The sequence below is a fragment of the Quercus robur genome, chromosome 6 (genome assembly GCF_932294415.1).
Source record: "Quercus robur chromosome 6, dhQueRobu3.1, whole genome shotgun sequence".
Classification (NCBI taxonomy): Eukaryota; Viridiplantae; Streptophyta; class Magnoliopsida; order Fagales; family Fagaceae; genus Quercus; species Quercus robur.
Genome location: NC_065539.1, coordinates 14,704,961 through 14,722,575, shown reverse-complemented (window position 1 = coordinate 14,722,575; position 17,615 = coordinate 14,704,961). Strand labels below are relative to the sequence as shown.

The 17,615-nt window shown below is 37.1% G+C and overlaps 1 protein-coding gene across 1 annotated transcript; it reads right to left on the bottom strand.

Annotated features, from left to right (window-relative positions):
• Positions 1 to 9,702: 9,702 nt before the first annotated feature.
• LOC126732924 (putative glycosyltransferase 7) lies at positions 9,703 to 11,614 on the bottom strand. The gene has a single exon (XM_050435999.1). The coding sequence runs from the start codon at positions 11,385 to 11,387 to the stop codon at positions 9,939 to 9,941; it is 1,449 nt and encodes a 482-aa protein (XP_050291956.1). The 5' UTR covers positions 11,388 to 11,614; the 3' UTR covers positions 9,703 to 9,938.
• Between the last annotated feature and the right edge of the window lie 6,001 nt (positions 11,615 to 17,615).

Sequence of the window (17,615 nt, the reverse complement as noted above, 5' to 3'; positions counted from 1 at the left end):
GTTTGTGAAGAAAGGAGACTCTAGCAGATCTAGGGATGACAACAAGGGTCAACACGAAGTCCCTCAGAAGGATGAAGATCACTTGCCCCTTCGTCCACAAAGTGCCATAAGGGAGATAAAGACAACCACAGGAGGATCATCTACAGGGGGGCCATTCAAGTCCCTCAGAAAGTCATATCTGAGGCAAGTGAATAGTGTTCATAGGATGCCACCTTTGAAGCAAAGGCGGACAGACTAGGATATGCTATTCTCAGAAGAAGATGCCAGAGGGGTGAAACAGCCTCATGACGATCCGTTGGTCATTATGCTCATGATTGAAGGATTTAATATTGAAAGGGTTTTTGTAGATAACGGAAGCTTAGCAAATATCATTTACCCCTCCGCCTTCCAACAGTTGAAAGTAGACTCAAAGAGACTTCATCCATTCGAGTCTCCCCTCGTCAATTTCAGTGGAGATAAGGTGTACCCATGGGGAATAGTAACACTGACGGTCACGGCTGGCTCGTACCCTATCTAGGTAACCAATAAACACAACTTCTTGGTAGTAGACTTACCTTTATTTTACAATGTGATCATAGGAAGGCCTACCCTCAATCATTGGAAAGTAGCCACTTCCACGTATTGCCTAAAGGTGAAGTTCCTAACAGAACAAGGAATTAGGGAAATAAGAAGAGATCAAGTGTTGGCGCGAGAATGTTACCTGGCAATCTTAGTGTCAAAAGAAAACCATACATGGATAATTGAGGAAAAGACACCAGAAATTGGCGATGGTTGAGTTGGTCGAAAGAGATCCTACAAAGACGAACCAAGTAGGGACGAGTCTGAACCTCTAGACAAAGAAGGAAATCATCGGCTTCTTAAAAGATAACCTGGACGTGTTCGCTTGGAGTCGTGAAGATATGCCAAGCATGCCAGTGCGCATCATTCAACACACCTATACGTGGATCCTGAGAAAGCAATGAATAAACCTAAAGATGCTGGACGGATGGTGTAGTGGGCCATCGAGCTTAGTCAGTTCGATATAGAATATCGACCTCAAACGACCATAAAAGCCCAAGCTCTAGTGAATTTCATAGCAGAGTTCACCTCCCCCGATCACGAAGATAACCAGGAAGAACTCTGGATGATACATACGGATGGGTCATCAACACAGAAAAGAGGTGGAGCAGGCGTCGTCATCACTTCCCGGAGGGGGACATTTTGAAGTATGGGGTTCAACTTAAATTCCTCTAACCAATAACGAAGTTGAGTACGAGGCTATATTAACGGAGTTAAGGATAGTCCAAGTGTTTGGAGCTAAAAACGTTTTACTAAGAAGGGATTCACAGCTCGTCATAGGGCAAGTCAAGGGGGATTTTGAAGCAAAGGAGATGAGGATGCAGAGATACCTCAAGTTAACGAATCAATTGGTAAGAAAGTTTGATCGGGTAGAATTTGCCCAGGTCCCGTGGGATCAAAATGCGAAAGCTAATAAAGTGGCTAGAAATGCGTTAACAGACAATCAGGCAAAGGTGACAGGTTGGAAATTGGAAGAGCAGAACTATCCCAGTATCAAAGAGTTTCAGACTTTCCCGATGACGCCCACTCAGAATGGATGAGCTCAATCCTATCCTATCTTAGGAACGGACGATTACTACCGAATTCTGACAAAGCCAAGTAGATCAAAAAACGAGCAGCCCGGTTCACGGTGTTGAATGACGAACTTTACAAAAGAGGCTTCTCACAGCCTTACTTGAGGTGTGTAGAAGAAGAAGAAGCCAAGTATGTTCTGGAAGAGGTTCACGGGGGCATCTGTGGTGACCACATGGGAGCAAAATCCCTTGTGAGAAAAATCATGAGAGCAGGGTATTTTTGGCCAACAATGCAACAAGACGCAACAGATTTTGTAAAAAAATGTGATACCTGCCAAAGGTATGGGAACATTCAGTGAATCCCAAGAGAAAAGATGACGGCCATCACATCCCCCTGGCCATTTGCACAATAAAGGATTGACATCAACGGACCTCTACCACAATGAAAGAAGCAAGTAAAATTTTTGCTCATTGCTATTGACTACTTCACAAAGTAGGTGGAGGCAGAGGCATTTGCCACGATCACAAAAGCAAAGGTACGAAGTTTTGTATAGAGAAACATTATGTGTAGTTTCAAGATCCCACTGGCAATCGTCTCAGATAACGATTGCCAGTTCGGCAATCAAGGATTCAGATCGTTCTGCTCCAATCTCAGAATCAAGAACAAATATTCGTCCTTAGGACATCCCTAGGCCAATGGGCAGACCGAAGTAACGAATCGAACATTGCTGAAAATCATCAAGGCCCGATTAGTGGGGGCAAAATGAGCATGGTCTGAGGAGTTACCAAGCGTTTTATGGGCCTACAGAACCACAACAAGAACCCCAACAGAAGAGACACCCTTCAATCTGACATATGGCATAGAGGCAATTATCCCCGTCGAAATAGGACTTACCAACCTCAGGAAGGAGTTCTTTGACGAATACAGCAACGACGACCAGTTGAAGTTGAACTTGGATTGTTTGGACAAAGTTAGAGACTAAGCCTCTCAAAGGATGGCCAAATACCAGCAGAAGATGGCCAAATACTACAACCAAAGGGTAAAGCTCAAAAAATTCAACATCGGAGACCTCATCTTACAAAAAGTGACACCTGCAACAAAGAATCCAGCACAAGGAAAATTAAGCCCAACATGGGAGGGACCATATAAGGCCGTCCACTACTCTCGACGTGGAAGCTATCACTTAGAAGATCTGGATGGGAACAAATTGCCTCATCCATGGAATGTTGAGCATCTGAAAAGGTATCACAAATAGAAACTGTAGCCCATTTGTAAGCAATCTGTGATAACTAATGTTTCCTTTTTCAAAAAGATCAATAAAATCATTATTTAGTGTTTAACACATTCTGCCTAACTTTCTCCCTCATGTCTGAACTAAATTGCCAACGGGATACAAAAATTCCCAACCTAGTCAAAATGATAAGATTCCCCAAGAAGGATGTAAATCATTTTAACAAGAAAAGACAATAAGATTCCTTAAATGGATGTACATCGTCCACACAAAGAGAAAACGATAAGATTCCTTAAATGGATAAACGTCATCCACAAAAGAAAAGATGATAAGATTCCTTAAATGGATGTACATCGTACACAGAAATAAAAGACAATAAGATTCCTTAAATGGATGTAAATCGTCGACCACATTAGAAGGACAAACGTTGACCACATTATTTAATAACGAAAAGGTCCCTTGAACGGACGTACATCTTTCTCACTAAGAAACCTCGAAAAAGTCAAAACCTTGAGTGGAAATCCATAATTGGGCAACAAAAAAAAAAAAAAAAAAATTATAAGTCCTAAGAAGGACGAAGAGCATGCCTAACAGAAATTCCTTCTAAGTCCTACTAGGGACGAAGGATATGCCTCAGCAAAAATTTCCTTAAGTCCCAAGACGAACGAAGAGCATGTGCCAACAAAATACTCTTTCAAATCCCAAGATGGACGAGAGGCATACCCCAGCTAAGCAAGTTATAACAAAACAAGAAAGACAAACTAGAAGCATTCACAAACCACATGAATTTAAGGAAGGTAAACGCACGCACACACACACACACACACACACACACACACACACACACACACACACACATATATATATATGAAAAAATTATAAACTGTTCAATAGCCCCAAACAAGCAGGGCACCCAGCACTTATAAATTATTCAATAGCCCCAAAACAGGTAGGGCATTTAGAAAAAAAAAAAAAAAAAAAAAAAAAAAACTATGCTGTAGGAGCATCATTCCCATCTTTCTCAGATTCTAGAGGATCATCCCAGCAACTGCAGCAGCTTAGGATGCCTATGCTGCCTCGTTAACTTCCATTTCCTTGTCAATGGCTTCAAAGTCCAGATCCTCTAAATATACCCCTGGATCGTGCTTCACCAAGTATCTTCTTAGCAATTCAAAACCTTTGAAGTACCAGCTGAATAAGATGGCATTATACTCGTTCGTAAGTTGGAAGGCATGGACGGCTTTAGTAATAGCGCTCTTCATCTTCTGGCTGGCCACAGCGAGCTGCTTGTCCTTTTGTTTCACCAAAAGTTTCTCCGCGCTCAGCTGCTCAGATAAAGTCTTGATCTTTTCCTTAGAGGAGTTGTTGGCATCCATCACCGCTATCAAGTCTTTTCTTAAACCAGAAGCTTCGGCCTCCAACTTAGAAGTAGCCACCACGACCTTCTCCTCGTTCACCAAGTATTGGGAGGTAATGTGCATCGCCTCTCCCAACACCTGGCAACCAAAAACACAATAGTCAAGACCAATTAAGATAATTGACACTTAAGGATGAAAGAAAATAAGAAACGAAAGAAGGTTACTTGGATGAGTTTGTGAATGTGGTGGTCAACCATCTCATGAGAAGGCACGCCAGAAATCTCCTTTAGTTCATCAGGCGTCACGACCTCGGTGGCACAAACCAAGGCCATCCCAGCATCTGTTTAGATGCTGGCCCCTACCTTCCTTTTCCCTTTGTCCCCTGTCTTGCGTTTCTTTGCATGAGGAGTAACCTCCTCGAGGGAAAGGTCCAAGGAAGCAATTCTCCCTTCGTCCAAGGCAGGGTGGACGAACCCTTCTCTGCCACCTCTTTCTCTTTCTTAACAACCTTCACCCTTCGTTGGCCAATGCTAGATAGGGGCTCATTCTTCTTCGACTTGATCTTAGCGTACAACTCCTGGTTAAACTTTGTCGTCATCTCTACCAAAAAAAAAAAAAAAAGTTCAAAAGAAAAGAAGAAATGGAAGAAAGACGATCCACCTTCATCCCAAGTTGACTTACTTTTTTCTTCTCGGCGAATAGCACGAAGGACGAAACTAGAAGGCTCCAGTCCCAAACAGTGACGAGCTAAGGTCTGAGGATCAACCAGCTCGTCAAAGTCATCTATTGTGCTCGCGTACTTTATAGCCTTTTGGACTCGCTCCACAAACTGGCTTCCAAGCTCGGGACGTTCTTTAACTACAAAATAGAAAAACACACAAAGTCAGAATGGATGATCAAAGTAAACAATATTAAAAGGAAAAATGCGTCACACAAGAAGTGAATGCACCAAGTTGAGGAATCTCCCACCGACCCAACAACGTAGGGACATCCCCCAGAAGTCGTCAGAAAGGGTTTCCCAACCATCACCTGACACGGAAAAGTACCTAGATTTCTAGTAACGGAAGGATGAAGGTAGATTGACGATGGGTCGAGACTTCTTATCCCAAGGCATGAGCTCATAATACCCAAATTCTTTAGATTCCTTCAAACGGTAAAGGTAGACAAACTCATTCAAAGTGATCATATCCCCGTCGGCTATGATCGTCCTAATCACCATACAACTTATGACGATTCTTCACAAATTCGGCATAAGCTGTCCCGGAGCTATGCTCAAATAATAGAGAAATTCCATTATAAAGGAATGGATGGGAAATCGAAGGCCACACAAGAATGCAGCCTCATAAAAACAAACTTCACCATAGGCAAAAGCATAAGACTTCTCACCCTTCCTAGGAAGTCGAACCCTAGTTTCGTCAAGAAACTGAAAGCTATCCCTGAACCTCCTAAAAGTATCTTTTTACAAAGAACACTCCTCTTTAAGGGCGTGAAACAGTTGAGATGTATCAAAGGCAGAAGGATGGGAAGACGAGGGTACCAAAGAGGGTATGGAGGTAGCAACGTCCATCTCAGCCCCAACTAGACCAACACTAGAAGACAGGCAGGTCTCTAAGTCACTCAATCTAATCTCAGACCCAATAGTTTCCCTCCTTAAAACCCCACGCACAGACTTAAACCAAGCTAAAGATTGGCGCAACAATGGTTACAGATTACCCAACACCAAACTAAGGCTACTATCACCTAGGACAAAATCCCCAATCTGTAGGTGTTGGTCACTAGAATAGTGTGAAAGCGTACCTAATTGGTCACTAGAGGAGTCTAATAGTGCCCCTAAACGCGCAAAAAAGAAGGCAATAAAGGGAGAAGTGTGCCTAATTTTAGAGTAATCAACCATTAAAAAGGAAAAAGGAGCACAAAGAAAGGAAAGCTAATAAAACTCCAAAAGGAAAAAAGGCGTAAAAAATGGCGTACCTGAGAGAAGGAAGAAATTGAGAAGACAGAGAGCAAAACACAGAGAGGAGGAAGGAGTAGCTGTGAAGTTAGAAAAACTAAACGCAAGGGAAAAATGAAGAAATGGGAGGAGAAAGGTAAGGGTTAAAAAGATTTGCCTCGAAAAGCGTGGAAAAGCTAAAAGGTTTCGCTGGAAACGAGACCTTTCAGCTAGTCAGAATATGACACGTAGCCACAATGTGTGCCACGCCGCCATTGAGCAGTTAATGCAGGGAGTGGAACCCTAAGCGCCACAATCATAAAAAGAAAAAATATATAATAAAAAAAAATAAAAATAAAAAAAAACTCTCCATATTCCTTTGGTCGTCCCAAAGTTGGACGGCCTCAAAATGGGTTTGGTAGTTGATAGTCCTGATTATATCCTCATTCATAGAAAAGATTGTGGATAAGAGCAACATCAATCTTCGTCCATCCCATGGTACCTGCTAGACGAAGATGAGACCATTCACCCACAATCAATGACGAAGCGTTACATGACAATAATGAATCTCCGTACCATTGGAAATACAAAGATCTCATCATTAGCACCCCACAAGAGTGTTACAGATACCACATTGAAATCACCATTAAAGCACCACCAACGGCTAGAAGGAAGGAACAGGCGCATATATATATACCAGCGCCCCAAGACCTAAGGAGGTACTGAAACTTTAGCTAATACACTCCTATATTCTAGTACTGAACTTTCTTTTCTTTTCTATCTATTTTGACTTTACCATCGAAGGCTTTGTGGCAAGCACCACACCGGTGACCCACACTTCTTCCATTCTTCATTTACCTTTACAAGATCTTGTTGGCTATGGACGACTTTATCTCTGGACGAACATTCTAACTGACGATCTCAACTTCATCATTCTGTATTGTATTTATATAAATGAAGGTACATTATTAAGATTGTAATAGAAAAATTACATTATTCAAAACGTGAATATAATTAATACAAAATAAGGAGATATGGTTAATATGGTCCAAGTGATAAAAAAAAAAGGGTTTCACTTCAATACAAATTTGTGTCCTTTTGGAAATAGATTGTTTAAGTTTTCGCTGAAAGTGTGTTAAAACTAAAATATTCTTATGCTTTGAAAAAGTAAGAAAAAATGAAATTTTAAAAAGTTATACATAAAAGCTTAAAACTAAATTTATAAACTTTAGCAAAACAAAGTTTTAATATTGTGGATCCAATTAGCTGCTCTTTAAAAGTTCCTCCTAGTTTATTACTCCAAATAGGAAAATATTTTTTTTTTTCCAAACTCCTCCTTTTCTTCTTTTTTTAATTGAATTGAAATTTTGAAATTCGGATCATTGAATTGCAGGTTTTTTTTTTGAATTGAAATTTTGAAATTCGAATCGTTGAATTGCAAGTTTTTTATGTTTTTAACACATATATCAAATTTCACTCAAATAGAATATTATTTACTATTCGATTAATAAACTTATTTTTTATGCATAATTTTTTATTATAAAAAAACTTAAAATTTAAACATACCATAGCTATTGATCTTTGATTTTTTTTTTTTTTTTTAATTTTGCAAGTATAAAAAATATAATAAGACCCTACAACCTAATATTTATATTTTCAAAATGTAAAGATTATATTTTCAAAATTTTAGTAAAAAAATATAAGAAAAATCTGAAGGTTGTTTTTTCAAATTAAATATTTTGTTGGTCTTTACAATCTTTCTATTTTCACAAATCTCGTGTGGAAGATCCGCTAATTCTTTTACCACTATTGCTAGATGAGATTCCTTTCCACCTAATTACAACAAGAATCTCAACTAGCATAGTCAGCAATCTGACTATGCTAGTTGCTGACTATGCTAGTTGAGATACTTGTTGTAATTAGGTGGAAAGGAATCTCATCTCCTCTATTCTATGTTCTGCTTCGTAGCCCTACTTTGCATTTAAAATGTGTCACATCATTTATAAGCGTAATAATTACTAAATGACGTATCATTCTGACATTTCTACCAAAAAAAGAGATGTATCATTCTGACACTTATTTAAGAAATAATATCTTAAACCTTTAAATGACACTTGTCATTTGTCGGTTTAAAATACGAGAATGAACAAGAGCCACTAAAAAAAATCGAAAACATTATATCAAAATGTTTTTTAAATATATGAATAGTATTATGAAATTTAATTTTAAAATTATTTTTGTTAAAAAAAATATATACTGATCTTCTAAACAGTATATAAGACCCATTAAAAAATCTTTATTACTGAGAAACCTACTAAAAAACATTTATTACTGAGAATCGTGAATTTATAGTATTTCAGTGCAATCCAAACGAATATTTAGTGTGAAATATATATATATATATATATATATATATATATCAAAGGCATTTTAGTTTAAGAGTCATTTTACAAGTCTTATTTTTTCATCTGGAAGAAAATATATATATATTTTTCTAAGGCATCCCCCACGTAGGATTTGTCATAATCTTTAATTGGGGCATCCATCCAAAGAATATTCACGGGATGTATAATTATAACACGATGATCATAAGGTCTGAGAAGAGAGTTTCAGTAAAACAAGAAATACTATTCTGGGTTGAAAAATTAGAATGAAATACATACGTACACAATTCCTGTGTCAAAAAACCCCGTGTTTTAATCAAATTTAGGTTCCATTTGGTTAGGCAGTTTAAAGGCCCATGTGTGTTTAAACAACAATTTTTAATTTTTTTTAAATATATATAAATAAAAAATGTATAAAAATACATGATGTAACATTATTTAAAAATTAAAAATATAGGTTAAAACTGACGTAAAAATGTGTTTTTTTAAATTCAAAACTCTATTTCACATGGCAACCTTTCATAACTTTTTTACAAACATTAATTTTAAATCCAAAAATTTTGCAACGGCTTATCCAAATGTTCCCTTAATGGTGAACCCATAAATGCCATTCATCTACCATTTCTTAATAATAAAGGAGGGGCACTGGGCACCCACCGACCCAAAAACATGATGCATCCATCATATGACATGAAGCTCTTAAAATTATATCCTTCAATCATGCATTAATTTAAGCCCAAAAAGACAAAGTCATTCTTTAATATCGATGGAAACGTGAAAGTAAAAGCAACAAAACAGGGAATCGAGTGCATGCATAGAATACAGAAATAGATATTGCTAGTAAGCAAAATCTAATGTTAAGATCGCTCTCGAGTATGAATATCAAAAAAACAAAAACCACCCTCGGGTCAAGGCCTTTTACCAAAAGTCGATTCTTTCTTTTTCTTTTTCTTTTTCTTTTCCTTTTCTAATAAGAGTTGTGCTAAAGCTCATGTGATTCCCAGCAGAATAAGTCAATTAAAGTATCAAAATTATCCCATATCTCTCGACTAAAACAAGATTGTTCTTATGGAAACCAACCCCACATTATCGGAAAGAGTAATGGTACACGAAACACTAAACCAAAAGCAAATAAATATAGACAACTCTCTGTCTCTAATCAAAAAAGTAAAATATAGTATTCACTTTAGTAAAACATTAATTTAGCAGGACTAAAAAATAAAAATCTTACCCAAAAATAAAAGTGAATTTAATACTAAACACATAATACACGCAATCAGATTACACTGTTTCTTTTAGAAAAGTTTCACAACAAATCATATCTACAAAGATGTTATTAGTTCTAACTTAAATCCACATAAATTCCTTCCTTCTTTTTTTTCAGTATCAACCGATATAGGAATTGTTGTGAAAATATTATAATAAATAGTATTTTTTTTAATCTTTTTTTAACAAAACCCATCTCACCAACCATCCTCCTCAGCAGCTGGGTAATCAAAGGGCACGGCAGAGAGAGAGGAATCAAGAGGATTGGGGTGCACGAAACCATACTTACGAATCACCTGATTATCAGCGAAATTCAAGGCCTTTCGCATCCCATCCCAGCACGATGTGCCTGAGTACATCTGATTGTGGTCCCCACTACAAGGCTGACACCCAGTAAAGTGCGTGATAAACGGTCTTCTCCAGCTCCACCTTCCATTCCCAGCATCTTTCAAGTGCTTCTCCCTAAGCGCACCGTATTGCTCGCTCACTTTCTCTGCGTGCCTCCGCCTCAACTTTCTGTCTTCTCTCTCTATTTCCATGTACCTCTCGGTGATGTTATCGAGTGTCCCCACTATGTCGTGCCAGTAACCCTGGAGATAATATTCTCCCTCTAAATAAATCTTGTCCGCCCATCTGTCACCCTCTTTGTAAATCAAGTAAATCAGACCCGTCTGATCGTCTGACTCTGGAAACAGCTTGTCTTTGAACGTTGATCTGAGAATTTGGCCCCACTTGTTGTAGTCTGGGGCTTGTGGACCCATGCTGGCCCACACATCGATAAGGTCCATGGACCACTGACAGTTCCTGATTAAGAAAACGCCGGCGTTTAGGCCAGTCCAGCTCTTGGCCTCGTAAATCATCTTGGCCCACCCGTGAACGATAAAGTTATGATCTTTGTACCTATGTAATGGGGGTTTAAACTCCATGTCGGTGAACAACGCGTCCGAGTCAACCCACCAGATCCACTCGGCTTCCGGGTGAGCCAGCATGGCTGCTCGGACCACCGGTAGCTTGGCCCAATACGAGCCCATTTTCGGGTGCAACAAAGCGTTGTTGTAAAAGATATCGTAGCCATGGATTCTACAGTAGTCAACCTTGTTCTTGAAAAACCTTAGCAGCAAGTGATCGCCGATGGGGTTCTTACAAGGCTTCGGCTGCGACCCACTCACCATAACGACGCGCTCGCTCGCTCCGGCGGCGAATGAAGGGTGGTGCTTCAGCCACTCTCTTCTCTTCTCGTCCCAGTTCTTCACTGGGTTTCCGATTGAGTAACCGAGTTCGGGGTCATCGTAGAAGGTTGACTCGTCCGAGTCATGGGTTAGGTTGACAGCGCAGTTGAGGGCAGAGTTTGAGCGAGCTTGAGTGGGAGAGAGATCAAGGTTTGGGGTGGGGGAGCTGAAGGAAGAGAAGGTCCAGACAAGTAAAAGAGCGAAGAATGCGCCGCTGAGGAAGATGAAACTGTCGGTGAGCCACACAGAGGCTTTGTTCCGCACAGAAGGTTTAGCCATGTGAGAAGTGTGAAACTGGGCCATTTCAGGCGAGACCATTACTAAGGGGTTTTTTTTCTTTGATGGGGCTCTTTTGTCTCTTCTCGTTGTGGCTGTGTGAGTGACACTCGTATAATGGTAGGGATTAAAGCAGCACATGCATCTCTGTGAAGCTTTGTCAAACTTCTCTGCTAAAAATTATAGCAGAGAGAGAAAGAGAGAATTTTACACTTTTTTTTGCACTGAACTGTTGAGGGTGTAATTTGCAGTGGGGTTTTTGGTGAGAGAGTGACAGGATGTGTAACCGTGTCTGTCTGTTTGTGTGAGTTCACTGGTTAGAGAGACTAAAAGAGAGTACTGCGTCGGTTCTACTAAAATGCGCTGCCGTTTGAATGGGGATAGGGCATGAAGTAAGGCAAAGGCCGGTCCCACCTTTGAACTTATGCTTGGCATGGCGTGGCAAGTTAGATGAAGAGTTTTGCTGGCGCCACGTACGTGAGAGTTTTGAGCGGTAGAAGGCGACTCTTTTACCGCTTACAACTTACGTGGGTGAGTTGGGCATAAATTGTACTACCAGAATAACTCTTAGATTAATGTTACAAATATAAATTATTTAAAAAAAAATTAATTGCAATATTTCACGAACAAAAACTATTTATATGATCAATTTTTAACTAATTTTTTCATTATTAACATTATTCTTTCATTATCACACACACTTGATGCGATGATTAATCCACATCTATTAGTTTTGTACGGTGTAAACAATGACCGGAGTTTAAGTTGCAAGTATTTTTGAGTGCATATACTAAATATCCCTAAACTTTACGCACGTTATACTAAAAATAGACTAAATTAAATATCGTATTAAAAAAATAAGAAAAAAATATTAAAAAAAAACATAATTTTTTTTTTTCATTTGTTAATATCCACACACCACACCACGACTTGTAAAATACTAGAATCTTGTAGACCTATAATTTATCTTTTTCTAATGTTGAGCTGGACAGGTGGAAAAGAACCGACACAATTTGCGTGAGATTTTTTAGCTTTTTGTTTTGGAGTTGGGCCACTTTGGCTGCAAACCCTTCCTTCTTTCCGTTTGGCTGTCGGTGTTTACTTTCACGGATTGCACGCTAGTAAAAGAAGCTGCATTGGTTGAAGTATATATGATTCCTCATTCATTCCTGCTAAAACGGGTATCACATGAATGGCGGTTGTTTTTAGTTGTTTGTTTGTTGAGCCTTTAAGAAGTTTGAAAGGCCACGTTGGCCACTGCCCATCTCCTCTCCTCTCACAGCCATGAATTGAGTATCATCTCTCAGTAACACCATTGAAATTATATAAAAAAATGACACACGAATAGTAATTATACAGGTCTGTAACATTAATTGCCACTGCTCTGTTGAGATAAGATAACTGTAGCAATTTTGTCCAAACTTGATAACCGAGGGTCGTTATATAACAATTGTTGGTTCATTGTATTTAATTTCGAGGGCTCAACTGGGTCCAGTTTTGTAACCTTCCCTTATTGAAATCAACTAACGAGATCATTTTCAGCTCAAAAAAGAAAATGTTACATGCAATCAATCAACTAGACCTTGCGAGTTCAAATATTTCGCAGTTACAAATATACTGCCAAATTTGCATCAAGATGAATTACTCGTGATTAAGGGATATGCAGCCAACCTGTCTATCTGTCAAAATCGATTTGATCCATCTGGATTGAATTAGATTGTTAAAATTTTTTTACAATGAGTCGTGTAAGGACCAGATTTGAGTTCCTTAGCCCAAAAAGTGGATAGAATTAGGTCCAAAAAATCCAAAATAATAGATTTGTAGAAAGTGAGTTGGAAAACTGGGTTTTAATGAACTATACAAACAATAAAGTGGATTCAGATTACGAGAGAATAGAGATAGACAAGTTTTTATTAAAGAAAATCGTCATCGGCAGAGTCTGAAGAGATCAGTTCTTATATATTTCTCTCAAGTTTGGTTACAAAAGCACTTCTTGATTGTAACAGTCTTTTTCTCTTAATTTCTCGATTCCTTTCTCTCACTGCTCCCTTCCTTTTTTATACTGTCTTTCCCTTTCATCTCTACCCACCACGTGCAGACTAGATGGTTGGTATTGATACTTGTCTCATCAACACCTTCCTGAAGTCTTTGTGTAGTAGCTGTAAGACTGAAAACTACTATTCAGGTATCACTTCCACATTAATGCGGCTAGAGAGTTAGCTGCAAAACATTTAATGCGGTGGTAGCAGTTTTCTCCTTAGATATTTTAGGGCTCTCCCCTGTCCTATATTTCTGCAATGCTTATCCATATCAACAGAATTTCTTGAAACGTTCCTCTAGATGGTAGACCACTCCTGCGGACTTCGGCTTTGATTAGCCGATGAGGCATCCATCCTCAAACCACCCTCATGGGCTCTTATGATCAAAGCTAAATTCTTCATTTATTAACATAGACTTTCCTAGCGATGTTTACTCTTCCTCAGACAACTTCACGTCCTTGGATTGGGCCCCAGGCCCAATATATACATAAATAATGAGATCCTGGACCTAATATCCCTGCAAGTCGAGTTAGGTCGAGTTAAGTTTAGGTTAACAATTATATTTAATATATATATACATTTTTAAAAATATATATTATATAATTTTATTATTTATTCTATTGTTTATCAATTGAGTTGGGATAGAATATGATATTCTTAATAACTTTGAAGAACTAATAAAATAGTTTGTATTGATTTGGTATTATGCTTAGATTTATTAAGTAATAAATTTGCTCTTATTTGTATTGGTGTTATTTTAATACGCAATTAAAAATTAAAAATAAAAAAATAAAAATTGTCCAACCAGATTTTAGTGGGTTGGTTTGGGTTTGATTTTTTTCAACCCAACCATGATGAGTCGAATTGAAAAAAACCTTAACTTGACCAAATCCGACCCATAAACACCCCTACTCGCCTCTCTGGAGTAGATAAGGAAATAGACAAAAAGGACATAGAAGTTTAACCACACCCCAACAAAAAAAGAAATACAATAACCTAAATTTCTGTGCTTCTTGCTAACATCTTCTTTTTATTTATTTATTTATTTATAATCTTTTAATTTTTGTTTATGTATAGTTTTTTTTTTCTTAGGTATAAATATATTTTAATCAATTTTTAACAAATGAACAAGTAAGCTTTTAGCTATAAGTTACATATAAATGGACACTAGCATTGTACATGAAGATTGATGAACCATACCCCACACCCTAATGTGAGCATGCAAAAAATATGAAATGCATAAACACAATTGCTGCCTATCTGGAAAATTCCAAGCCAATGTACTAGAACGCGTGAGTGAAACTAGACTGGGCCTTTTTTCTACCAAAAATATGATAGAAATCAACACTAAGGGTCCGTTTTGATAAAACTTATTTTGCTGAAATTAAAATCAGAAAACAGAAAACACTGTAGCAAAATAATTTTTAAATATGTGAATAGTGCTGTGAAATCCATTTTTAATGAAAAAATTGTTGAAAAGTAAAGTTTGTGGGACTCGTGAATAGTGCATGAATGCACTATTCACGACTGAAAAGTCAAAACATGCCGCTGGAAAAAACAAAAAAAGAAGGAAAGAAACGCAAACGTGGATCTGCAAACGTGGATCCAACCGGATACTAACTCTCTTGTCTTTAGAAATTTCTAGAGTTTCATTCAATTTGCTTTTCTCCCAAATTCTCTAGAAAATTTGCTTCTCTCCGGAATTCTCTAAAAAATTCTCATACATTCGGAAAATTTCTCCATAATGCTCTTTCCAGATCTCTCTATGAAATTTCTCTAGAGATTTTTATGTAGAAAGTAAAACTCAGCCACAAATTGTTGTAATAGTCAAGAGGCTGTCATGAGCTGGATATTAAAATAATAATAATAAAACAAAGCCTAGAACTACTGGAACTCTATTGTGGCAGAAATTAGATGAAGCTAGAAGCTTCAATTTCGGTTACTTAACCGACCTTATGCTTGTATAAATAAGAACCTTTGGTTCCTACTTGTGATGTATGAGATGTGTGAGAGGCTTGTGACACGTGTGAAGTGGTGTAAAGGGAAGTGTGTCCTAAAGCACTAAGTGAGAGATGTGTGAAGTTGTATGAGGTAGTGAAGTGTGTGCCAGAGTTAGCAAGTGTGTAGAGTGAAATAGAGTCATGAGCTAGTGTCAGTAGGTGTCTAGAAGTGAGGTGTGTGCAAGTGCATTTGGTGAGTAAGTGCCGTGTGTGCAGTGCCCTAGTGTCAATGTGTGCGGGAGTCCAGCATTAGTGCATGTAAGATGTTGTAATTTAAAGAGTCATGTTTTAAATAAAAGCTCATTGTTCAATTTTTTGTTTAACAATTTAGTGTCAATGCTTCCGCTAACTCAATTAAAAATACATATGAAATCAGAAGAATTGTTTACAGTGATGTAAACGTTAGGAATATTCAGTATATAAACTTTGTAAATTGAAATGTCACATTAATTTAAAAATATTTTGAAATTAAAAAAAAAAAACCTTTTATTGTAAAATTTGTTCTAAATTAATGTTTTAATGACACTTCTTGGTATTTATAGTTCAAATACTTCCTCTCATTATAACTATTAAATAATAAATTTTAAAAAATCAATTATTGAATAAAGTGTATTAAAAAAAAAAAACTATAGTACAAACATTAAGAAAATGTGCTTTAAAATAAGGCCTAACCCCTCAACCATATGGATCTTCCGTAAACAGATTAATTTATTTCGTTATATTTTAAATTAAACAGTTGCCGACGTAAATAATTGTATTCAAATTTAATAGAGAGGTCTATTAATTTACTAGTATTCTAGAAAACAACCATTGCGGAAGACAATATAAAATGACAAAGCATAAATGAAAAGAGTAGCTGTATAACAAGAGACACAACAGGAGGACCATTAGAAGGAGAAACAATCGAATTTAGTTTATTGGTTCATCTAGTTTTAAGAATCGCATTCTTACAATGCCCACTTTCTACTTGATAAAGAAGCTGGAATAATAAGTATGATTTCACATGACATGGATGCTCCGCTCAATATATGTCTATAAAGTTTTGTCTTTGAGAGCAATATTCCATTTTTTCTCTCCCTAACATGATGGAAGATGACACTTCTAAAGGGTCCATCTAAGCTATATATTCTCCCTATAATTCTATCATTTTTCAAACTATCCACACATACAGTCATGCTCTCGAGAGGACAATACTTACATACTCCGAGAACATTGTTCCCTCCTCTCATATGAGAGGTGGGTCTCATGATAAGAACCATGTGTAAAGCCCACTCTTTATTTGAGAGGAGAGAATATTATTCTCAAACTATCTAATAATTTTTTTCTCTCAAGGTACGTACAATAAAAGGAAACTACATACAATCCCTTGCTTGTTGTGACTTCAATGGAAAACGTTGATTTATCTTAATTAAATAAATAACTCCATAAGAAAATAAATCATAATTTTGGGGTTACTAAATTTATTATGAAATTATGTTGATATCAATTACAAATCATAATTTTGCCATTACAAATGTATTATGAAATTGCGATAGTGGTTACAAAATATTTAATTTCTCTTTATGTAACTTGCTTGTATCCAAATTCTATATAAAGGACATACATACCACTACCGCTGAGTGAGATATATAGAAAAGGTGTGAGATAATATGTGATATATGTAATATGTATGACATAATTTTATGGCGTATTTTATGTAGTTTATTTTGATGGCAAAGAAAAGGTAGTTATTTGGTGGAGTTTTGAACTTAACCACTTGTGCAGAGTTGGTATGAGCTATGTGACAATTCGCCTGATTGTAATTGTTATATCTTAGAGGGGACAAGTTTAACAGAAATTTTATTGCACTGATTTGTGTCCTTTGCCAATTGCAAAAGAATTAAATCTCTTTAGAGAGAATGAGATTTTCATATCTCAACCAGATTGGTTTTGTTATAATTTTTTTTACTTATCTAGTTGGTTTCATTTTTTTAATTTTACATTATGAATTTTTTAAATTATATTTTAGTGTATTATCAAAAATAAACAAAAATAAAAAATTATATTAACTAATATTCTTAAATCTAATTGAGGACCGTGCAAAAAGCACCAACTCCATCAAAAAAAGAAAGAGATAGCACCATAATTCAGTCAAAATTGGTTATTTCTTTATACTTGCACGAGGTGTTTTTATCCCAAATTTGAAGTAAAAAGAAGGTCCAATCTACCATTGTAGGCCCGTTAGATTTAATTTTTACGGGCCTTTTATGCGTGCAAAAAGCAAAAGCACCAATTCCACCGAACAGAGAAGCAGCCCATGATTCAGCCAAATTGGTCAATTATTTATGCTT